Source organism: Aythya fuligula, chromosome 7 (genome assembly GCF_009819795.1).
Source record: "Aythya fuligula isolate bAytFul2 chromosome 7, bAytFul2.pri, whole genome shotgun sequence".
NCBI lineage: Eukaryota > Metazoa > Chordata > Aves > Anseriformes > Anatidae > Aythya > Aythya fuligula.
The window spans coordinates 5,865,983-5,890,318 of NC_045565.1; the positions used below are offsets into that span (position 1 = coordinate 5,865,983).

The window sequence follows — 24,336 nt, forward strand, 5'->3', positions numbered from 1 at the left end:
ACCAGCTCCAACCCCTTCCTTGAACACCTGCCAAGAACAGTGATGCCACCATTTCCCTAGACAACCTATTCTAATGCCAGCAGAGCCATTATAAATTTTCAAGCAATGAAAATTTTGAAAACGTTCATTATGTATTCTCAAGCAATACCAAAACACATTTATCCACATTTTAATAATTTTTTGTAAATGTACTTGACTTCTAGACACGTGCTCTTCAGTCTGTGGTAAGTACCACTGCCTTCCACACTGTAAATTTGCATTAAAGAACACGTAGCTGTCAGGATCTCAGATGAGGAGCCCAGATCAAGTTTCTGGTGCTATAATTCTAAGAGTGCGAACCTCTCTCACTCTTCCAGTGATATGATCCATCCACAACCCCAACACACTCTGCAATAGGCAAGCAGCCATTGTTGCCCGCCTCCAAATAACCCAGCTTCCCCTCCCTGCCCAAAACAAAGCTGACCTACAACATGAAGACAAACAACAAAAGCCCATCTGCTGTTCTTGTCAGCAGCAAAGTGGCTGACATGGTTCCCTCCCAAACAGTATGCTCACAGCGCTCCTGTGGAGCGACTGCAGCTTCTGGCAAGCTGAAGGCTGAAGAAAGTAATTTCAACAACTTGCCCATTCACATTGCACACGCACAATCCCATTGTACATCTTCCACTGCATGATGATCAAACCTAACAACGTGCTGAAAGTCCCTGCAACTGTCCGCCACAACCACAAGGCCACGATTTCTTTCACGTAGTCTCGTTTCACATAAACCTCAACCGCAAGCCACCCACAAGGTGTGAGCCATCCTCCCCATCTCAGTGGATTACCAGCTTTCAGCAAGTTTATTTAAGTCCACGCAAGCTACCAATGTCCTTGAGCTAAAGCACAGAGCCCAACCAACTCAAAACTGGCATTTTTTTCAGCTTCTCTCTGACAGTTATTTCAATTTTTTTTCCCCTGAGAGCAGCCACCTCCAATATAATAAAAACAGAGCTGTGAGGCTTACACGATAAGCTATATTTACATAGTTTTGTTATCCAGACTTCATGTTCCCAGCTGTAAAGAATATACTTATGACATTCCAAACCTGCGAGCAATTCCAACTCTGCATTTTAGGTGATAAAAATAAATGCAGCCTGACAGATCTACCTTTCCTCCTGGATGGCAGGATATAACCCAAAAAGGCTAAAATAAAATTCATGCATCTACCTAAAATGGCTTAATCACCCTCACTGCAGATTTATACACATTTTTGAAAGCCAGGAAACCATCCTGTTCTGCAATACAAAAACTTTATTTCTAACTCCGATAAAATCTGAGATATCATGCATTTTACACTTAAATCAAAATATAGCATGTAGAAGGAGACTGTTCTTGTAGTGGGTTTTTGGTATTCATTGGTTCAGCACTCGTGGGCAATACGGCCACCCCAATGCTGATCAGAGCTTTTACATCTGGCGTATGTGTCAGTGCAGCCCTTGTAACACTCACTCCTGGCTTTCAGTTTCCAGTGAGCACATCGTCAGGAAGAACTACTTCCCCTTGGGGACTACATGCAACCAGGAGCTCTGAGGTGAAGACACCATACAGAAAGCAGGTTGATCAGATTTCACCATCAGAAAGCTCCATAAAACAAACCTATGGCTTGGAGATCACTTAGGACAAAAAACAGGAAAAGCTTCTAGTTCAATCTTTGCCTCAGAGGCAAAATTCCTCAAATTTAACGAGCCTTGAGAAACACTTTTTACATAAGGGTGGACTCAAATTATTAACTATTAGCATTACAAAACAAGCTGCTTACTTTTTGATCTGTTCCAGCTTGCTTTCTTCTGCCTTGATGTAGTCTTTTAGTGATACCACCAGATCTTTTTCTGTATTAATTAAGTCTGTCATATGACCTAGAAAAAGGAAGAACAGCATGGTTAGACAAGGAGAAACAAAAAAAAAAAAAAAAAAAAGAACTTAGATTAAAGGAGTTCCTCTCTTCTGCTTTCTCCCTTTCTTCCTTTCCCAAAGTCCTTCCATATTTATTTAAGTAATCCTGAAGGACTATTTGAGTAAAGCTTCTTGCCAGTTTTTTGAAAGAAGAAAATCTCACGTTGGACAAAACTTGTTGCCATGGCAATTAGCATAATATCACATATTTATTATTAGAACTAATTCAGGATTCATTTGGAAAAGGAAACAGTTTGCAACAGAGTAAGCTTTTATCTGAGCATAAATAATGTAGAGCAAATAAAGACAAAACTAAGGAAATATACAAAGACTTCATCTTTGATACACAATACTAACCCAGCATTTTATTTTTAAGATTACTTGCATGACATTGATGGGACCTCAGGCAGACTTTTTTATTAGTTAATAGCTGCTTCATGTCCTGCAAGCAGGCAGCCGGCAGGTTCCCCATGAAGCGATGCAGCTGTGTCACACAGCATCAGGACACAAAAAAAGGGTACGCTGACAGACAGGTATCATTAGGTACCTCCAGCAGTTGCTTTGCTTGCTTCTATGTATCTGCAACAGTCCGCACCAATGTTTTGTCTGTAATTTACTACCCATGGGAATATGTAACGAATACAAAGCCTACCCTTGGTCATCAGACTGACTGGACCAACTGAATTCAAAGCATCTTTCTCTCAAAGGCAAGAAGTCAATCAGGTCCTGAGAACTAGGAAGTGGATTTGGTTCTGTACCAATTAAAGCTCCGTTAACACATCCCTGCAAGATCAGCTTTGACAGCCATCAAGAAATTCTTTCACCCACAGCACATAGACCGAGGCATGTCTCACCAATGGAAGTGAAGAAGTCCGTATGGGCATAAGAAAAAGGCAGCAGAAATCCAACAGCTATAGAATACCAAATCTTGGGGAATGCCATGGCCATAGGTCAACAGCTGTCACCTCACCACGGACCTACAAAAGAAACAAAGTAGGTAAAGCATCACTCTTTACCCCAAATTTGACTCTGCCTCTGGGAGAGACAGCTTATTCCCTCTGGGCTGCTCCTAGCTCTCAAGGCAGCAAAATTCAGCAGCAGTTCCACCCTTGATAAGCTTGAGCATGCACAGCAGCTCCCAAAGAGGGCTGACACCATTCTGCAGACTTGCTGGTGCTTTTGGATTTTGTGGCAAGAGATGAAAGAAGAGCTTGGTGACAGGGCCTTTCCAAGCATTCTTCATCATTTTGCCATCTGTGACACACTGCAGACAGAGCCAGGGCTGCTTCACAAAGAGCACAAAAATCTCAGGACAGCTAAGAGCAGGCACTCAAGGAAAATATCCTATCAAATAAAAACACATAATGACAAGTTTATCACCCAGGAAAAAAACAGTTGCCTTTGATCAAAGGAGGCCAGTGGAAGAGGCAGGAACAAGCCCCTGAAGAAGCAGCCCAGAGTGAGGCTGTAGCACGCTCCTGCCCTTCAGCTGCCCGCTGTCACTACGCCAGCACCCCACTGAGAGCAGCCCCACCACGAAAGGTTTCCCCAGGGGCTGGTCCACAGCAGCCGCTGCAGGAGCCCAGGGCAGGCACACACAGGCAGCGCTCTCTCCCACGGACAGCTGCCAAGTTCACAGCCTTCCAAGAGCCTGAACCCTCACGACAGACCAGGATTTCCTCACTACTGAATGCTTTAGAAGTAATTAGGTTCTCTTGGAATTCACGAGATTTAGTTTTTTCCATATGCAAAAGTGTATTCTATCTCCTCAGCTAAACCAAAACGACCATATGTGCAAACAGAAACTGTTCTAGAGAAACTCTTACAAAGGCAACACAATTAATGAAAGGAGGGGGGGGGGGGGGGGGGGGGAAAGCAACATTCCAAAGTGGCTTGGCCTGCTCAGGGAGGAAAGCGATTCACTTTTGGTTGAACTGACAGCACAAGTAGGGATCAACATAAAAGCAGATGTGCCGCTCCCACGTGGTGCAAACAAACTCAGGCCAGTGCCAAAGTCACACCTGAAGACAAACCATTCAAGCCCAGCCCTAAACACAATGAACAAAAATCCAACTCTGCAGGCAGCCTGTAATGCTTACCTAGCTGTCAGCACAGCCCGGGGCTGCTGATAACATCTGTACAACTCTAGTTATTTATCCTGTGACTAACGTGAGCCTCGTTAAACCTGGCCTCCAAGGGAGTAATTGCTCCAAGTTCACGGATCACATCCCAAAGTTTTCTTGCAGACAAATTTCTTCTCACTCTTTCCTTAAGGAAAGCTGTACCCACGCACACAAGGCCACTGTGCACACCTGCACTCATACTACAAACCGCTCCATTCACATTTTGCTCTGCAGAGAGCTGAGCCTCCTGCTCATTCAGTAGGCACGCTAATGCATCTGTGAATCAATTACAAAGCACAAACAGTTCTACTACGCGGTAAATATTTGCTCACGCTATCAGTACTCAGAATTCATTGAGCTATTTGTTTACTGCGCTCAGGGAAACACAAGGAAGGCTCCAGGACATTACTTTTTACTATTAATCAATAGGAGCCCTGTTTCCTAAAACATAAACAAGTGACAAAATGAAAACCCAGCTGATGACAAGAGCTACGTCTCCTCCCCTCCACCGCTCCCGGTGACAGTCTCCCACCTCGCACAACAGGAGGTTCCCTAACCAAAGCCTGTCCAAGCTTTGGGAATGCTTTTCCTCCTCTTTACAGCCTGTTCCAGCACTGGGCTGGCTCTGAACACTGTTCCAGCCCTCCTCCCTCCTGCCACCTTCACCGACACACTGCAGAAGAACGGGTGGCAACAGGCACAAATTGCAACAAGGGAAATTCTATTTAGGTACAAAGAACAAGTTTGTCACGGTGACAGCAGCTGAGCATTGGAGGAGGTCGCCCCAAGAGAAAGGATTGCCCATTCTTGGAAGAATTTCAAACTGCACAGGCCAGGCCTGCCTACCCTCCAAGCTCAAGAAAAGGTCAGACCAGATGACATCCAGAGGTCGCTCCCAATTTCACTCTTTATTTTGTTTTATTTTGTGTCTCCTGCGAGGCCTCAGAGTGCTGTAGCAGCTGTCAGCCACCCAAGATGACTTCCCTCCGGCCAGAATTCAGAGTTGGAAGCAGAGCCCAAGGCAGCGGCCAGCCAAGCGCTGGCTGCCCTAACAGCAGTTGCTAAGTAGCACGGCTTCCAAAACTTCTGCAAAAGGATCGGCCACAGGTTCCCAAATCAAAGAAAATAAAGCTCACTTAAGAAAGATGCTGGGAATCTCTCAAACACACAAGCTGCCAAATAAGTAGGCTTAATTTCTTCCTGTCAGAGGGATGAGAAGCCTCTCCATGTTATTGCTGTCTGGCTCTCCTCCTCAGCTGCGGCCCTCAGGCACACACAAAGATGGCATCTGAGCGTGGTGGAGAGGAGGAAACCTACTGCCCACACGCAGGATGAACGGCTCTGGGCCTGATTTCAGTGGGAGGCCGGCTGACAGCTTTCACACAGGAGATTCCTATGCCTCTGGGAGAAGTATGGTTGCTAAGCTTTGAAACAGTAAAATGTGACTGAGCATGAAAAAATGATTGGGGAAAACAAACAAACATGAAGATACAAGCAAAACAGAGCAGCAATGAGATGAATGACATTGCCACGCACGGCCCAGGATTCCCCAAACAGTAGGGACAGGCAACAAACATCATTTCAAATAATGAAACTTTAAGGTAGTTTTTTTTCTGAGGACTTTTACAGATTTTGTCTCTGCTCTACAAGTGGAAACAGAGCAAAGAAAAAAAAAAAAGAGTTTTCATGCAAAGAAAACTATAACTAGGGCTAACTACAGAGTGATAAAACCTCACAGCAACCAAAGCCATGCTGAAGAGATTGACCAACAGTACTTATTACACAGCTCTCCTCGCCATCCAAGAATTTTTTTTTATTAAGGTAAGAACCAAGTGACCTACTCTAATGTAAAAGTATCGGTTAAAGAGAGCTGAGACTGGGGGAGAAAAGGACAGCGCCACAAACAACCAACACTGCCCTCTGCAGCAAACCTCTCCTCTTCAAACAGGGACCAAACGTGAGCCTCAGGACAGGGCCTGCTCGGAAACACACCTCCAAGTGAAAGAACTTTCCCACAGTCCTTAGGTACCAAGTACCAAGAACATGCGGCTGTCAGCGTTATTTAACAGTCACAGTACAAAAGGTATCAGAATCCTGCTCCTTAAGTTCTCACACATTTTTAAATCCATTTTTGAAACAATGAGAAAACAGACTTTCTAGAATCACCCCTCCCGAAAGAACATGGCATTGCTTGCATGGCATGCATGGGTTCTTTTCAATTACAAAGTTGTAAGGTAAGTACTCCTTTCAATAAGGCTTCTACTGCTGTGTTGGTCCTTCTTGCTGGCTGGCAGTACATCCGAAGGACTTGTTGTTTCTGCTTTTGTTTTGAAAAGAATATAAAGCTGCCACTATACTGCATCCCTAAGATGTTAATTATCAGATTTCTGCAAGACAGAAATTGTTCACTAGTACGTGTTGAGAATCAACATCCAAGTCAGTAACACTGGGGAGGTGTGTTAAGTTTCATTTATTATCTGCTTGAAGACAGCACTCTGAACAGTGCTGCTGGTACACAGATTTGTAAGCAGGGACTGGAAGCCAGGTTTTTTCTAGGTCTCTTGCACAGTAAGGCTGAATGGACACAGCCCTCCCAGAGCCCACTTGTTTTGACTTTGTGAGCCAAGACAACGAGCAGTGGCAATGCAGCAGAGCATTTATCTTATTAGACACAACAAGCAGAAGGCTATCCTGCTATTTATCCTTCTGCTCAAGGATTAGCAGAGCATCAATAGAGCTAAGACATTTTAAGACACTGAGAGCGATTAAAAAGAAAGCAGGAAAATCCCAGTGACCAACGGCTGAAACACATTAACAGATAAGAGCTCTTTTAGGCTGAATTTGGATCCCGGGTTGCTCAGCAGTAGCAGAAAGGCTGTTCCTCTCCAGGGGAACAGTGAGTCCATCCCAAGTTACTCGAAGAACTGCCCAGAAACACAGGGTGCAAATGACAAAGATACTGTTTCAGCAGACTTTATTTACAGTTTTTCTTCTATTAAACAGAGTCAATTCATAAAATAAGTTTTTTTTTCAACACATATATTCTGGCATATATTTCAATTGGTATATTTTTGAATGCATTCAAGTATATTCTGTATTGGGACACTTTACAAAAAACCAACCAATTTCTGTGTCTCTATGTCAACGTGGAGGCAGAGCTCTCTCAACTTCTGTTTACCCTCCCACTTTTTCCACAGTGTCACTCCTAATTTGTCATTTACAGGTTTCAACCTGCACCGGGTATTTTCTAATCTAAACGCACACCTCAAAACCATAGCTGGGAAAGCTAGGCTTTAAAGGCCCTCCTCATGCAACCGTGTTTAAGCCTCCCTGGGTCTAATAGCTGCCTTCTCTTTTGGCTCCACGCACAGCTCTCGCTGTTTGTTAGCGCTGGCGTGGGAGAGGAGCTGAGCAGCAGTTCTGCCTCGCACCCCGCCTCAGCTGAGCCTGGAGATGACCCATCACAGACAGAGCCACCCGTCCGTCAGCAGAGGGAACCACCCCGCGCCAAACAGCTGGTTTTTGCTGGGGGATGAGGCAGCGAGCACCGCTGCACAAGCTTTTCATGTGGTTTGCCAGATGGACCAGCCCATGTGAAGGGCAGAGATCGGGAGCTGCTTCTAACAGGGCAATGGTTCAAGAAACGGTGCAGCTTGCCCACAGCTAAATGAATTATCATCTAGGAGAGGCTGATACCACAATCACTGCTGAAGTTGCAGAATTAATACTTTAAGTACAGGCAAATTCAGGCATATTCCTGTTGCTTTCAGTCCCAGGAAAACAAAGAAATCAGTACTAGTTCTGTCAGCATGTGACTAAGAAGCAGCACAGAGTACTCTAGGTCAAAATGAAATGATCTGTGGAATGGTCCAAGACATTTAAATGCATGCAGCGAGGATCCTGAAGTAGCAATGGGTGCTGAACAGCACAGTGGAGAACACCTCTTAGGCCAAAGGCAGGTCTCTGCTTCCCAAACCACCGGGGAAGTCACTGCCTTTCCTTCCCATCCCCACCACAGCACTGTCTGCACACTTGGCTGAACAGCCTTTTGCCTTGGAAGAAGCTGTCAGTTACGAGAAGTAGATAATGTTAAATGCAGCTTCTTCCATCTGCCAAAGCCTCGAGCAGGGAATCTTTACCTATCCAAAAGAGGGGAACACTTCACAGCACCTGAGTGCCTCTGCAGCTCTTCTCCCTAATCCAGGGGGAAAAGCGTGTCAAGCGGGATGCTGGGCAAGCCTTTTCCTAACAGCAGCACCTTTTCTCTGCGAGCCTCAAATATCTTTCCTCCCCAAAATCGCCCAGCTTTGGAGGGGAGCTGTAATGAGACTTGCACATCCAACACGTTTATGCTCTTTATTCAAGAGCATCCTCAGGGTTCCACGTTGGACTTTTCCCTTCCAAGTTCGGTCCCACCGAGCTACCCGCTGAGGGTACAGCCTCCCAAGTCAGACACCCGGCGGGTTTTACACCCAGCGGCTGTCTCACCGCGGCCCAAAGCCGGAGAGAGGAGAGCCAACCGCGGCTTTACCCCCGGGCGGCGCTCACCACGCACGCCGCGCTCGGGCCCTGCCCCCCACACGGGAACTCCCCCGGGGGCGTGCGATCTCCTCCGCCGCCCCCCGTCCCTTTTAGCCCCGGGGCAGCCCGGCGGCGCCCTCCCGCCCCCCTCCGGAGGCCGCCGGCTCCCGTTGCGTAACGGCCGGCAGGGGCCGGGACACCGGGGCGCCTGCCACGTATCGCCCCGCTCCCCTCCTCCCTCCCCGAGCCCACGGCAGGCGGCGGGGCCTCACCTGCGGGCGCGGCCGGGCGCTGAGGGGCGGGCAGGGGCCGCGCGAGCACTGCCAACGGCTGCCAACGGTCGCTAACGGCCGCTCGCCGCCGCCCGCCGCTTTTATAGGCGCGCGGGCCCCGCCCCCCGCCTCGCGCCCGGCCCCGCCCCGCCCCGCGCTACGTGAGCTCGGTCACAGCGCCGCCCGCCGCAGTGCGCAGGCGCCGTGGCGCTGGGCGGGAGCTGCCTGAGGGGGCCTCGAGCCCCTGAGGGGGGGGCGGGTGCTGAGGCACCTGCCCCGTGTGAGGGGCGAGGGGCTTCTCCCGCAGGGCGGTGCCTGAGGGGTCGCAGCCCCTGCGCCAGAGCTAGAAAGCCAGTTGTGAGTGGAAGTAGCCGTCAGAAAATAAACCTTCCTTCCCTCTCGTTCTGGTCGCCTTCCAACAGCAATACAACTCCTACAACTCACAGGAAAAGCGGCGATGCTGTACAAGCCTCGAGCTGAGGCGGCCGGTTAAAGCCCTGTTATCCAAAGAGGCCGTAATAGCTAGGCAGAGATTTAACTGCAGCTTCTAGAGATTTGGCAAAACCTCACATGCTGTAGAGGCGTTCAGCTTCCTCCTAGCGAGACTGACTGCTCTTCCCCTCATCTTCTGCGCTGCTCAGATGCATTGAAAAAGGCAGACAGGAGGAATCCAACAGCCACAAGTTTATTAGCTCATTTAGTAGCAGGCTTGCTTATATTTGTCAGCATGTGGCCAAAAGCTGCCTCCCCTGCTGCAACTGCAAGCCTAACAGCATGCTGCTTCCTCTTCTGAGCAATCCTGCAGAAGCACTCTGCAGGTCCTACGCTGAAGGGTACTAAAATAAAGATCCTTCTAGAACAAGAACGAGGCACAAGAGACCCCCTAAGAGTATAGCTGCTCTGACTCACAGCAAAGCATTATTTAGCCCCTCATGCCTACAGTGCTGGCAGCCTCCAAACACTTGTAACTGGGATTTTCTCAGCTTGATGTGGTCCAACTATTTATAAACCCTCAGCAGAGTTCTCTGCACAACGTTCCTCCTCTTGAGCTAGAGCTGTTTGCACCCACACCACTCTTCACCCAGCAGTTGTGCCCCTCCAGCCAGGGCATGGAAAAACATCTCCATTTATTCCCTGGGAACTTGGCTCCACTGTCTTAGATTTGATCAACTAGGTTCCTGCACAGAAAGAGACAGCAACAGTAAATATCTATCCTTATGCAGGCTGCAGCACGAGAGCCGACCTAGCTTCTCACTGTAGCAGCATGCCACATCTTTGTTCTCACTTGTCCTCTCTGAATCTTTTCCAGCTCTTCAGAAACCTTCTGGTGACACCAGGCTGTGACCTGCATGCAGTGTTTAAGACACATTTTTATATTACAGTGAGTTAAAGCACAGTACTGCTTCACTTTTCCAAGTGCATTGACAACTTAGGTTTATCCTCTGGAAAGAGAAGGAGCCTCATCAACTTCCAAGCATGTTCAAACAGTGTCAAAACCAAAGACTACATTGCTGACAAAATTAAGTTACTAACCGCAGATTTTATATCATCAGTTGTGCAGTGCAAAAAATAAAACACAGTTTTATTTTTTGGCCAGGGTTGGAGGACCTTCCCTAACCAACAGCAGAAGCAGGGAGGAAAACAAAGATACAACTAATCCCAAAAAGCTGAACTGAGCAAATCCTTCTAAAAGGTTACTCAGATGTTAATGTGTCCTCTACACCTGTAGAGTGTTAGGAGCACAGGCTGCCATCAGCTGTATGAAATTAAACAGTTTCTCTCTTCTTAGCTCCCCACCCTGAGTATCAGAAGCTGCAGGAGTCCCTTATATACATGGTATAGACTACAAGGCTAATTTTAGAGCAAAGCTAGTTTTGGTTAGTCTGCATCTAAAATTTAATGATAGAGGGAAAGACTACTCATTAACTTTCTCTTTAAAGAAGTGGTTTGTCTTTCCTTGGCCTCTTCCTAAAAGAAGCATTTTTTTACCAAGAGGTTTCTTGTGGCTTGACCATAAATTTTCAATGTGAGCTTACCAGTTTTAGGTACTTAAAGCAATTAACAGTTGTTGTGCAAGAGTCAGCTGGTAGCAATTCTGATGCTTGTTTCTGCTTATTGAGGGCAGCTGGAGGGACACAAAACAGAACAGCAAGAAAAAGCAAGATTGCTAGTGTAGCCGTTATTAGGTTAGAATTACATTTTCCAGCCACTTCTTTGGCTTGAAAATCTTTTACCAACTGCTAATGCCAATACAAGTATATTACAAACCCAGATTAAAAAAGACTCTTGGCAATACCAGAGCAAAGATTTGCCTGTTTTGTAACCTCCTCTATATAACAAGTTGCTGTCCCCACTGCTTGTGGCCTCCTTGCCTGCTCCTTTTTTTCGCTCTTCTTGCATCAGGCGAGTCTCAGGGATTCACTTCCTCTGGTGGCCTGCCAAAGCTCAAATTAGTAAACTACAGGAAGCTGTCAGAGATTTGTATGGCCAGGCCTTCACTTCACTCACAGGATTGTTTGTAGCATGAAGCCTAATGTCTGCAGGGGACAGATACAACACAGACAGTTTATAGCTGTAATCTACACAGCTTGGAGCCCTGCTCAGAAACACTTGCAAAGAAACTCAGTGCTAAAGTGACAACTGATATTTGTGCTCCTTAATTAAATACTTCTGAGAATAAGTGATGAGAAAGCTTCTGTTGATTTTGAAGTTGTCTGCCCTACTTACGTGCTTCAGAAATATTCAATTTGGTATTGCAGCATCACAAGAAAGTGTATGGACCCTTAGAAAAGTTCCCAGGAATCTCTCTCAGACCGCATGGCTTCCCACCACTCACGTCAGTCACAGAACTGACTAATCCCATTTTCTCTGCATGTCCTGGCACAGCACAGAGGCCAGGTATACATGATTGGGCTAATCCTTGATTTCTGTCAGCTGCACGTGGCAATGGAAGGCTACAGCACTGCAGTACCTTTGGGGGAGTCTTTACGCTGCAACATCGTGCTCTGGCCTTTCGTCCTTCCTGTGGATAGAGGTGCACTTCCAAGTGACCTGTTGAGAGGCTGTCCCAAGATTTGAGGTCCAAAGTACCACCTCCAGCTGCTGCCCTCTAAAACCAGCACTTTTTGCAACGTTTCTGCAGGCAATTAAGGTCAACAGATCTGTTTAACAGCAGGGTGGATGCTTCCCTTAGAGATTATACTTCAGTCCTTTATCTTATTAAGGGAAGATGTGTTTTGTCCATTAATTCAATTAGCCTAGTGGGTTAATAAGATTGGGCTTGCTCTGTTTCAGGAAGCATATAAATAGCAGTCAAGCGTAATTAAACCTAAACTTGTAAGTGATGCTGGTAACAAGAGTGGTATTTCCCTGCATACTCACTCATTATTTTTACAAGCTCTGCTCTCAAATTACATGGCCTGAGCCCTCAATTAAAATGTCTCAATTCATGACCAAAAAGCAAAAGGCTGTGCTGAAATCATGTATAGGTTTATAAAATTCTCTTTGTGCTAAATATGGGCACAGGTAGGCTCCAACCCAGAATAACGTTTTCAGTGTTCGAGAGAAATCCTGTTTGTTCAGTTCTAAAGGCATGAAAAATATTTGTCATTATTCTGACATGTCTCTTGGCAGAGTGCACTTTCCAATCAAACCTATTCACTTGCAAATCCAGATGCAGGTTTGGGTGCTTGAACGCTTAACAGCTCCATTCTTTAGCTACATGCAGCTCTTGGCTTATTTTCCTGTTTGAGGACATATGGTCCTCAGCTTTATGCAAAGCTCTTATGATACAAAAACAGAGAAGCTTGAGAAAAAAAAGGGAGGGGGGGAGGGAAGAGAAGAAGAAGAAGAAACTAACAGAGCTAAAAGGAACGAACTCCCGTGCTCTGTAAGAACAGCTCAAATTACTGCAGTAGCACTGTTCTCGTAATAACTTCTGTGTGGCAAAATGCAGCACGTGGGTCTCTGAAGCAGCTGTGAAAAACAGAGTTTTCTCTCAGTCTCACTACCTCTGGGAGCTGATCAGAATCCAGAGCAGGCACCCTTCTAGCTGTGTCAAGGGTTTCTGAGCAGCCCGTGCAGAACTACATTTCCCAGAGCTCCCCCGGGGGGAAGAGCAACTCAGTGAGACAGCTGCTCCTCTGTTTGCTGCAGGAGCAGTGCTTCAAACTGAGGTCAGCGGGGGACTTTCGGAGTGGTTTCCTGCTGCTGGAGGTAGCACAGCTTCTGCACAGAGCACAGTAAGTCAGAAAAACGCTTGGGAAACGACAGACCTAGGTGCACCTCCTGTACAAGAAGGCTGTACAAGATAGATGGGATTCACAGGCACGACAGGGAAGTTCGGGCCGGCCTCCTCAGATCAAGTTTTTACCATCTGAGTTTTCAGTGATCCTTACCCAAATCTGGCAGCGTGCATCTGAGAAAGGAAGGGGTTAAAGCTGTGCGTGCGCTGCATTTCACCCTTCCAGGTGCAAGCTTTTCCTCCTGCCCATTCCAGAGCAAAGTATGGCGCTGTTTGTAAACTCCCCCTCCACACAACACGGGCTGCCTGTAGCGCTGGAGGCTTCCACAAACGAGGCTCTGCGAGACGCAGGGGTGGAGAAATCAGGGACACGTAATCGCCCCGCCACAAAGCGGCTTCAGGCACAGTCTCTATCCAGGGCGGCGTGCCAAGCTCCCCGGCCTGCCTCCCCAGGGACCTCCTGGTGGGCGCCACACCAGTGGGAGAGAGGCATCTGGGGCAGAGATGGCAAAAGCCACGAGGGAACTTGACATCACCACTCCTCTCCAGGCTGCTGGGTGCAGAAGCTGCCTCCCCTTACTGACAGGAGCCTCTGCTCGGGCAGGCCTGGGAGCCAGCACTGACCTTACTGCAGGGAAGGACTTGCAGGCTCTTCCTTGGCTTGGCTTACGTGTCTCAGTCTGTGAAACGAAGCAAACGTAACTTCCTCCTCCTTCGAGGGCCTCGGGACCTGTAGTTGGAAAGTGAAATGTCCAAAGCAATTGTTAAGGATGGTGAATCACAGTTCATTTTTATTTCAGATGAGTGCTAGAGATGGTGGCATTTCTGGCTGTTTTCTGACATCCCGACACTGAGTTCAAACTGCAGTCTGTGACTGCCTGAGCTGAAAATGTGGTAGGATCCTTTGGCACAAAAAGCATTGACAGTTGGAGATGATCCAATTCAGCTGCGACTGCTGTCTCTCGTCTAGCTCCAGGAATTATTTTCCGCAGCTGATATTTTGTCTTTCATTCTCTTCTGGCATTGCTGCCTTTCCCACAGCCCTACTGTGTGCTGCAATAGGATGTTCCATTGGATCGAGGCCATTACAACTGCGTAGGAAACAAACAAGAGAGCAGCTACTTTAGCTGCTCTTTATCCCACCAGTATAGGAGTTGAGGACAGGAATACTTAACCTCATCTTACAGCACTCTTAAGACCTTCTGTGCACACTCACAGATGGCAACAAACCGAGGTATCTTGGAATTGTCTTAAAAAGTGCTGGAACTGGGTTTGATTTGTGACTAGAGACTAAGACCAAAGCAATCATTTTAAAAAGCATTTCAGAAAGTAAATGCTAGCATTCTGCAGACACTGTAAGCAGGAGATTTCTGGTAGCATTGTGTTGTTGCGGCTTTTAAACCAAATGCAACTTTGCAGTGCCACTGTTTCTATTCTGTGCCTCTCTTTTTAGGCAGAGCCAGCTACTTGTGGGCGTTGGTCATGGCTGCGATTTATCAAGCAGTGTACAGAAGAGCTTCCTCTCTCTTCTGCAGGTTTCATTCCACCTATGTTAAAAAAATGAGGTAAGTTCTTACCTAAGTCTTGTTTACACTGAGAAGACCAGCACCAGTTTGGCACTCCTGCCCACTGTCACAAGCAGCCCTACCTAAATGTAACCGGGGGTTTATCTTGTAACAGTTCAATGACTGCCTATGCTTGCTGTCCTAGCTAGGAGGAAATACAGGATTCTTTGCCAGGTGGCACCTTTGCTGGAAGCTACAGGCCACCAAAGAGTAGATCCAGCTGTCAAACACCCTAGAAGCTTGTGGAAGACAAAATCCATACTGTCTGCTCTGCCTGAAGTAAAAGTGTCCAAATAAGTGCAGCACAGGTAATCCCAGCACAATCTTGAATTTATCCTCCCCATTCTTTTCTTACTGCAGATACTTAAATACGCTAAAGGAAGATGACGACTTTTGTAGACAAGCTCAGACCTCAGGAACTTTCTACCTCTTTCACAACCTCTCACCCTTCCTGCAGAAGGTTGGGAAGAAATATTTGCTACCACAGCTCAGTGCAGCAGGTACGCAGGAGCCCAGAAAGAGGCATCTCCTGGGTCACACAGCTCAAACGATACAGGCTCATGTGCAATAAGCAATATCTGACATGGGGCTGAAAAATCTATCAAGATGTGCATGGAATATCCCGTTATATGCAGCATGCTATTTGTTAACAACAGATAACAGATAAATAGCTGTAAACAACTGCTATTTAGAGTTAAAATCTAAGCATGTGGACGTGAGCTCATGCTCTTCACATACATACAGTATCAATACATGCGTGATCTGGTTTGAGATTATCCACTTTAAACATTTGGGACCGTAACTTCTGAAGAGAAAGAGCTGGGAAGAAAACAAGCAGCAAGGTTTTACCAGCAAAGCAGGGAGAAGTTTTGAGAGAAAGGTATCAGCTGCTGTAGGAGAGAAACAGAATGGAAAGCTGTTCCCCAAGCATTAAAACATTTGCATCTTTAATTTAACATGGTCAAAAGATATAACAGCTAAGGACAGAGCCAGGCTTCTAGTCTCCTTTGGTGTGGAACAATTTATCTGGCACCTCTCTCACATGAGAGATGCAGAAAGAACATCATGTTTGGAAAAATTCTCTTCCCTTACAGCTTTTTCTTCCCCTTTCTCTTGCTGTTCAGAGATGAAAAGGATCCTGGAGAAATTGAAAGAGACTGAACAGTGGATGGAGAAGTCAGTGCTGATCGGCTGTTCAGACGAGCACGTACCACACTTTGCCCTGGATTTAGGTTGGGATGACTCTGCTTCCACCTGTGTTGGCATCACATTTGATGCACTAAGATGAAAGTGCTGCTGAGGCAGCATCCTTTTTCCACGCTGGGTCAATATTTACTGCTCAAGAGAACTCAGTTGAGTCTCTGTAGGAGCTGCTGTGAGCACGGTGGTTGAGAGCCACAAAGCTGCCCTGCTGTCCCTGTGTGTGCGCTAGTAAAGGTGGGCTGTTTGCAGGTCACTTAACATTTGGGCACGTGTTACCACCGAGGTGATGTCACTTCCATGGGAACTTCCAGAAATTGTACATCGGAACAATGCAGGGCGTAAAATTGGGACAAGAACTGCAGTTTATGAGATTTGTCGTTGTTTTTTAAGCAGGAGCCTTGGAAAAATCAGTCATTGAGTCTGAACTTCAGGGATCGTTCACTGACTTACGAAAGGCTCTCTTTGTAGTGGATGTGAAGGATTCTCCTTTGCTGGCCTCGGTACAGTACAGAAATACTATTACTATTTTAACTTTTAAGAAGTGATTTCTAACATTTTCTTGTCTCCCATATTGTTCCATGATTCAATACGTACTGAGGAGGTACCTACTGTGTGTTTTCAGTAGGCACTAAAAATTACAGCAATTCTCCCAAATTTGCTGTCCCAAAAGCAAGCTGCAATGGGAAGACACAGACATTTAAAGATGACTGCAGAAATTAACCACTTCGCATCAACCTGCTGTATGCCCAGCATGAAATATACTGATCTCAGCAGCAGCAGGCACAGCAATCCCACTTTGTACCCAGTTTTTCTGTATTCTTCTTGGCAAACTGAATTCCAAGAACAGCCTTACAGGTCTTCCCTCAGAGCTGCTCTTTTAAAACTGCTCACTTATAAGCTGTGAGTTCCTATCCAGATGCCCTATGTTTGGAAGCCCTAAGAAAAGACCTGTGTGTGAAACTCAACCGCTCCCATTACATCCCAATAAGGAACTACTCTTCCCCTACCTTCCCTTGACCTGCTGCAATTTGGATGCTAAAGCAATAAGCAAGAAACGCTGATTCCAAAACCTGACATTTTTCAAAGCAGTGCCCACATTTTGTTTACCTTTTGTAGACTTCCAGACATACTCAGAATTTATCTATGTAACAGCATGATGGGGAAAAGACAGAGTCACTCAGGGAGACTGCTCCAGGTGTAAATTTGTATTTCTCTTGGTGTTCACAGGCCCAGGCCCTTCTCCAGTGGCATGAGTCCCACCAGTACTGTAGCAAAACTGGGCAGCCCACTCAGAAAAACCTAGCTGGCAGCAAGCGAGTCTGCCATGCCAGTGGCATAACTTACTATCCACAGGTAAGCACCTGAGCAGTTGTATGGAGAGGAATCTGTACAAGGCAGCAGAATTTCTTTCCATGTAGTTGGACGCTCATGGAGCTAGGAAAAGGAACCACTGGCACTTACTTGTTTGGTCTGAACTTCTTCCTCTGCATTTTGATGCGTTTTCTAGATGTCTCCAGTGGTTATCACCCTGGTGTCTGATGGCAGCCGGTGCCTCCTTACACGACAGTCCTCGTTCCCTCAGGGGATGTACACCGCTCTGTCAGGCTTCTGTGACCTGGGTAAGGCGGGCTCTCAGCCCCTGCGGGGGGCAGAACTGTGGGACATCAACCGAAGGCCTGTTTACAAAGGAGGAAGGGCACAGACGTGATACTGGGGGAAAAAATACTGAATCAGAGTTCCAAATAGCTGTATGCATCTGAAGAGAACAGGAGAATTACGGGTATGTATCAGTTGCTGTAGCCTATGGTAGTATATTCAGGTAACAGACTCCCCAGGTTAGAGCCCCCAGATACTCCTTAGTCTCTTTTATGTCTCTGGCTCAGAAAAGAGAGAAACTCAGACCTCTTAGGAGGAAAACAGCTTAAAAAGGGAAATGATGAAGAGGGGCAGCAATGTTCTGTCCACCAGATGCATACAGACAGAACCAAAAGCGTGTCTGGTGCCTCTGGTTAAGGGAGGCAAGCATGGGTGATTTTAATCGAGCATCTTGATGACAGGCAATCCCAGGTCGGCACAGTCAGAGCTCCTGCTCCAACAGCCAGGGCTGGAACACCTGAGAAATGAGCCTACTTCCATTTTCTTGCCATGGTTTGCTGCCCTGAGGCCAGGCTGTCCTCACCTACCTGTGGTTGCTTCCAGGTGAAAGTGTGGAGGAGGCGCTGCGGCGAGAGGTGGCCGAAGAGGTGGGTCTGGAGGTGGAGTCCTTCCAGTACTCGGCCTCCCAGCACTGGCCCTTTCCCAGCAGCTGCTTAATGATCGCCTGTCACGCATTGGTGGGGGGACAGCAGACTGAGGTGAGCAGGCTCGGGTTGCCCTGAAGCATTTCACTACCCACCTTACATAGCAAAAGCTAGTCTGGTGCACAGGCTTGAGTTTGGAGAGCATCAGAGCCTCTCTAAGTGCTGTTTTCAGTTAGCTTTCTACAAGTGAATATGAGACTTGAAAATCATCATGTCTTGTGTTGCAACACGCAAGGTTTGGCACAGGTCGCTGTATGTACAAGCACAGAGCACAGCGTCCCGATGGTTTTTTCCTCTGAACTTTGCAGAGGAGGCACACTTTAGTATTAATAACACATTTGCTATAAAAAAGCAGTTTCTGCTACATTAATTACTGTGCTCATTGGTCCTTTGCAGGCCAGTGCCACGATGGAATAAGGCTAACTGATTTGTGGCTTCCCTAAGGAAACCAATAGGCACGTCCTCCCCTGGGTTGGCATCAACACTTAATTCAGGCGTGGATTAAGCACTCCAGGCATTCTAGCATGGGATCTTTGTGGGGGCAAGAACAAGCCACTGCTGCCCACATTTAAAGCTGATTTAAGGAACTGGCACTCTCCTAATTCTTTCCAGATCAGTATGAACAGCCTGGAACTGGAAGAAGCTCGTTGGTTTGGCCTGGAGGAAGTCTTGGAGGGGCTCAAGAGAGATCACACATCTTCAAAGCAAGATGATGGTAGTTTCTTACCCTGGTTTCCTCCCAAGCAGGCCATTGCTCACAAGCTGATCAACGAGTGGGTTAAACAGCAGACTTCCCGGCCGACCTAGGTGTAAAGACTTCATCAAGTCTGCGACTCTGCCAGAATTACAGAAGCTTTATGTAAAAGCTTCCAAAGCTACTGAAGACGTGTCTGACGGTGGGGGGTAGCACCAGACTGATGGCAGTCTTACACTTGGATGCACAGATGTACAAAGCCGTTTCTGAACTGGTTGTCTCTGGGCAACTCCTCATACACTGGACCTTGGAGATCCCACGACTTGCAGTAAATATGCAATAAAATTCTCAGTCCCAAAGCCCAAAACTTAAGTGTCATCTGCTGCAGGTGTTGCCCAGCAATCAGGAGAACAGTAAGCCCCTGGCAGTTACGTCCCCTTTTCCTCCAGTTTATCCATGTGGAACTCCTGGGTGGATGGTTGAACCCAGTTTTTTTACATTAAGGGAAAGTAGCCTTTCAGTGTTCACATGTATATGGAATGACAATCAAAAAAAAAAAAAAAAAAACACAATAGAAAAGCCACTGCCTCAATGCTCTCCCTTTCTTCTGTTCCCCTTTCCATCAGTTCTTCCAGTTTTGTATAAAACATGTTAATTTTTTGCAAATGTTAAGCAGACTTCTACTTTGATGGTTTGTCTGAGCAACTAAAAATACTTGTGGAGACACCATTTTCCCTACCAGTGAGGCACAGCGTGAGACTTCCATCCTGAGCAAGAGAGAACAGAGCTACCTGGTGGTAGAGAGTGGAAGAGCAAATCAACCTACGAGCACGTTAAAGAACCCAAGTAATGCTGAGGGGAACTGCTGCAAGGAAGACTGCACTTACAACAGAAAAAAAATCCCGAAAGGCCAAGTGCCTCTCATCCTGTGCCAAAAATCTGGGGCTTGCCTGGAGAACTGCTCTTGTTTTACTGATAAAGGAGTATCGCTTCTCTGAAGGGAGAGGGACAAAGAGAGAGCCTGGGAAAGGAGAGCCTAGTAAAAGAGGCAGATGGAGGGATCTGCTGCTGTTTCAGGCTGTCAGTCCTTCCTGCTCACTTGGCCACTGTTCAAATGCCAAGACTGCAAAGCCAGCAGTACAAATACTTGAAGGGGAAGCAGGGCTGTATCGCTGTCTGCCGGCACTAGAATTTATTGCAGGTGAAGGACTTTTTTGAGCATTGTAAAAATTGTAAAATTGCAAAAGTCCTGACATCTGAACAGTAAGTAAAAAAGATTGTCTCACACAGTTCAGACACATTTCGTTTCCTCAGGTTAATTTTACTTCATGAGGCTGGGAGGGGCTTCTCTCAGGCCATGGTGGCATGTGCAAACAGCTTTTCCACCCCTACTAACTCTCAGCAATAGAAGACCCGTGTCAGAGCATGTTTTTCACGTTTGGCAGCCATCCCAGTGGGAATGCAGCCTGATACACAAGGGCACTGCTTATACCTCCCTTCCAACCCAACCAGGCAGTTCACACAAACCCCCACACCTCTGAACTTAACTGCGACTCTCCTGTATCCAGTTTCCTTTTAAATGGTCTCACCTCCTCTCTTTGTGGTAGTTCCTCCTGCTCTCTCTTCCATCTCACCATTTTAACCCCCCATCATTTATCTCCTCCTCTCTCATCTCTGGAATGTGCCATTTTTGTTTTCAGCCTCGCTCCTTTCTTCCCCTTCTCTGCAGTGAAAATATTGTAGAGTTAGATAGAACCAGCAGGATATTCCAGCTTCTCATGTGCCTTCCTAGTTCTTCTTACTGGCCTCCCAACTCCCCCCATGCATTCAGTAACGTGGCCCAGGCTTGCTCCAGCTTACAACACGCACCTTACTGATGTGCTCAGTACTTTTTGAATACCCTGTGATCTGCTCTCTGTGGCAGAAAGAGGACGAAAAAGTAAAAGCATGAAAAAGTAGTACACGTGAGAGAGGGGAGGAATGCCTGTATGAATTCTGCAGCAATCTGAACTTTATGAGTATGCGGCTGTTTTTCTAATTTGCAGTATGTATGCAGAGATTTGAGGCTGCCAGATACCCACACGCTTGAGCAGAGCTCTCAGAGTTGCAGCTCTACTCATATTCTGACTATGCCAGGCTTTTTCTGATTTCATCAACCTTTTGTTCCTGTTAGAGGAAAAGCAAAGTTAATTTCTCATTTACTTCTGACTCGCCTTTTAAAATTCAGCTGTAAATGTCTGTATGTTCCTTTAGATTTTCAACAAATCAATCAATCATACTTTTCAATCTACTTTTATACAATTTTGTAGAGCAAGCGCAACTCCAAAGCAGTTCCTGCCATACCATTTAAAGGGCCCTATGTTTTAATCTGCTTTTTAAAAAATCTTTAACCCATATCCTTTTGACTTAGGCATGAAACAATGGTGGCTTCTGTTCCTGATGTTAAGAAAGCAGGAGTGAATTTAGGCAATATACAGCTAAGAACAGGACAGAAAAACAAGATGAGAGAGACATTGCTCTCACTTGAATTTGCCTCACAAACTAGCAATACTCACTGCAGTCAAGACAGAACATGCACCCTAAAGGGAGGTGACCTGGAAAAAGGAAGAGGCGATTCCTGACAGATGCTTCTTCAACAAAACACAGCAGGGATTTTCCCTGTAAAAGATGTCAAGCAGGCAAAAGGGATGTAGCAACATAACTCTCTCAAAAACACATCTGTTAAATTAATTCTCAATGGGGACAATTAACTTACATCAATCACAGAAACACCGTGGCTTTCAGAAACTGCAGGGGCTTGAACTTAGAGCAAGAGCTAGCATTATAAAGCAGTCACCCTGTGGCCCTTCACGTTGCTTCCCAGTTGTTTACATGGTGCTATTCTCAGTCAGTCAGCAGCATACATGGACAGACAGAAAATACCACTGATCTGATTCATTACAAGTTGGTTTTTTTGTTTTGTTTTTAGACAGTTTTCCAGAACCACAGGCAGGTTCAGAGCAGCATTCCTGCCTACTGACCTACAGCAGCACGGCATAAAAGATATGTTCACCTCCAACAGATGCCAGCAGAGTATTGCAGTACCCACGGCACATGACACCTCTTGTCTACCTCTGACTGAGGGAGCTCAGAAAAAATCCTGCCTGGTTATGATGAGGGCTGAGATTATTTGCTTTGCTTAACACATGCCCTCCCATCACCTTGGGTGCCCCGCTGCTGCACAGAAAGGTCACAATTTCCTGCCAGGACGGTTGCTCATCCACTGTGACTGGCAGACAGCACTGGAGGTCAGGGAGGAAGCTCCTGTATCAAGAAATGATCTCACCTTAAAGCACGCTCTGAGACACGAGGGACACGTGCTGAATCCAGTGTTCAGCCTGAGAGGACAGCAGCCCTTAACAGAACACCCTGACAACAGGGCCATGTTGAAGTCATTTTTCAGGCAACTGTTTTTCAAGTTACCATGAGCAGCCCACCTCCGGCAGCTGCAAGGGACAGGTTGTCAGAACAACTTGTAAATACACAAATGGCATTTCTGTGCTCCAGTTTGAAGCCCTGCTGAAGTGAATTCAGCCGCCCCAGCCTTCAGCTTCCATTTCGCATGTGTTCACTCTTCAGCTTAGGAACAGATGGCACACATCTGTGTAAGGGAAAAATGGTGCCAGCTGTCATTCATGCAACAATGCACACACCTGGGCACGACTGAATGCTGCCAAACCTACTTCTGTTAATCAGAGCCCAGGCTGCTCATCTAGAAACGGTGTCACTTGCACTTCCTTTAAGACCCATCAGTGGTGTTTTGTAGACAATCAGATGCATTCTCTGTGAGATCCAGAATCATCATCACATGGAGACACTGGAGCTGTCTCAAATAAGAGAAAGGCCACAGCAACAGAAGCACAAAGCCTCTCCAGCTTCCCCACAGGGAGAGCAGTAGCAGCATGGGAACGGAGAATGCAGATGGAGCATCCTTCCCCACTGGTCCTCGTGCAGGTATTTGACAATTCATTGTGTCTTTTACATAACACTCCCTGCAAAATGTCACACTGGAACAAACCACAGCTACTGAGAATACCAGAATGGGAGGTTGGGAAGCAAGATTTTTCATTAAGTTTTAAAGTGAGTGGGAAGAAGAGTGATACACAGTAAGGTCTTTGTAATGGCAGGAACTGCAAAAAGGACCTACTCCAAGTGGAAACACTACAAGGGAACCGAGAAGACTTTCTAGGAGATTAGTAGCAGAAGAGACAAGGTTTTGGATAGGGACAGCAGCAATTTCATGCAGAGTTTTCAAGAATAAGCGTAAGAATCTCAACAAGATCATCTAAGGAGTGAGAAGCTGAATATTCATACATAGCAGGGGACACAGCAATCTGGATGCTAAATGAGGATGTGTTGGACCAGGACGAGAGCAGTTAGGCAGCTTCATCTGTGAAACGCTGTTGATTGATTTGTGTAACATGAACCCAGCAAAAGCATACAGAAACCACGCAAAATTCAGCAACTCTGCTATGAGCAACGAGAACCTGGAGAATTTTTACTAGTGAAAGAAAATGTCTACAGTCTCGAGGAGTATGAAGCAATGACCTGAAGGAAATATGATCGTTAAATATGGCTGTTGTCAGCACACAACGTGGAGAATGCCAAAGCTGGGTTATATTCCATTTCAAGACCAAACTGGAACTGCCAAAGGGAGTGCTACTGCTAAGAATTAAACTAGAAGAAAAAAGAGACAAGAAAGACCTACAGAAAAGAGAAGGGATCATACTGTGTATTTCTTAAATAAGTTCTCAGCCTTTGGGCATCATCAGTCAACGGGATAGTTTCATTTCACATTTAATCCTTCAGCATCTCCGTAACTTTATGGCCCTGTAACTGCAGGTAAGGTTAATAACCCTCACCGAGTGACAAACAAAGCAGCTAGTCTGAACTACGTTAGATTAACATCACTGCAGCCATTGGATTTCATGACTCCTTTTTCCCCAAATTATAACGTCTCTACTGGAAATGCCTCCTTTTATGCCTCCTATCTGCAACAGTGCTCAAGTCTCCTGCTTATATTTTTTTTATCCTGAACAAAGGCCTACCTTCCCTCTTCACTTCCCATCCTCATGTGCTTGTGAAGTCCTCCACCTGGGAAGACCAACCTGCTTCAGTACAGGCTCTATTTCAAACTGGCAATCCACACTCGACACAGAGGTAACACACAGGATTTCTTCTACCTCCACAGATGACTCAGCTCCTTAGCTACAGCCTCACACCCAAAGAAGTCACAGTACTGCACTCCACAGGATGGTTTCCCTGTCTGGAAGCTCAACCAGCACATGTTTGCATCTGCACGTTTCTGTCCTACTTCAAAGGACAGGTTGCCTGTGTGTTACTGTAAGAGTTCATACACCAGACAAACTGAAACATGACTGCATCAAAAATCTCAGTCATCTGCCCTAAAGGCACAGATTTTGCTGTTGAGTTCATTATCAGCG

General features: G+C 46.4%; 2 protein-coding genes across 4 annotated transcripts in view; one reads left to right on the forward strand and one right to left on the reverse strand.

Annotated features, from left to right (window-relative positions):
- Nucleotides 1-8,911, reverse strand: part of P4HA1 (prolyl 4-hydroxylase subunit alpha 1) — a 36,277-nt gene extending 27,366 nt beyond the window's left edge. For all 3 annotated transcript variants that reach the window (XM_032190772.1, XM_032190773.1, XM_032190770.1), the window contains exons 1-3: nt 8,849-8,911; nt 2,787-2,909; nt 1,799-1,895 (exon numbers count right to left, since the gene is read on the reverse strand). In XM_032190772.1, the coding sequence (XP_032046663.1) occupies nt 1,799-1,895; nt 2,787-2,880 (191 nt within the window). In that variant the 5' untranslated portion in view covers nt 2,881-2,909; nt 8,849-8,911. The remainder of the gene's footprint in view (nt 1-1,798; nt 1,896-2,786; nt 2,910-8,848) is intronic.
- A 4,115-nt stretch (nt 8,912-13,026) lies between these two features.
- NUDT13 (nudix hydrolase 13) lies at nt 13,027-19,420 on the forward strand. Its single transcript, XM_032190706.1, has 9 exons — nt 13,027-13,089; nt 14,545-14,656; nt 15,017-15,156; nt 15,781-15,888; nt 16,253-16,359; nt 17,087-17,212; nt 17,367-17,478; nt 18,059-18,213; nt 18,772-19,420. Exons 2-9 carry the CDS (start codon nt 14,574-14,576, stop codon nt 18,964-18,966), a joined length of 1,026 nt encoding a protein of 341 aa, XP_032046597.1. The 5' UTR covers nt 13,027-13,089; nt 14,545-14,573; the 3' UTR covers nt 18,967-19,420.
- The last annotated feature ends 4,916 nt before the right edge of the window (nt 19,421-24,336 follow it).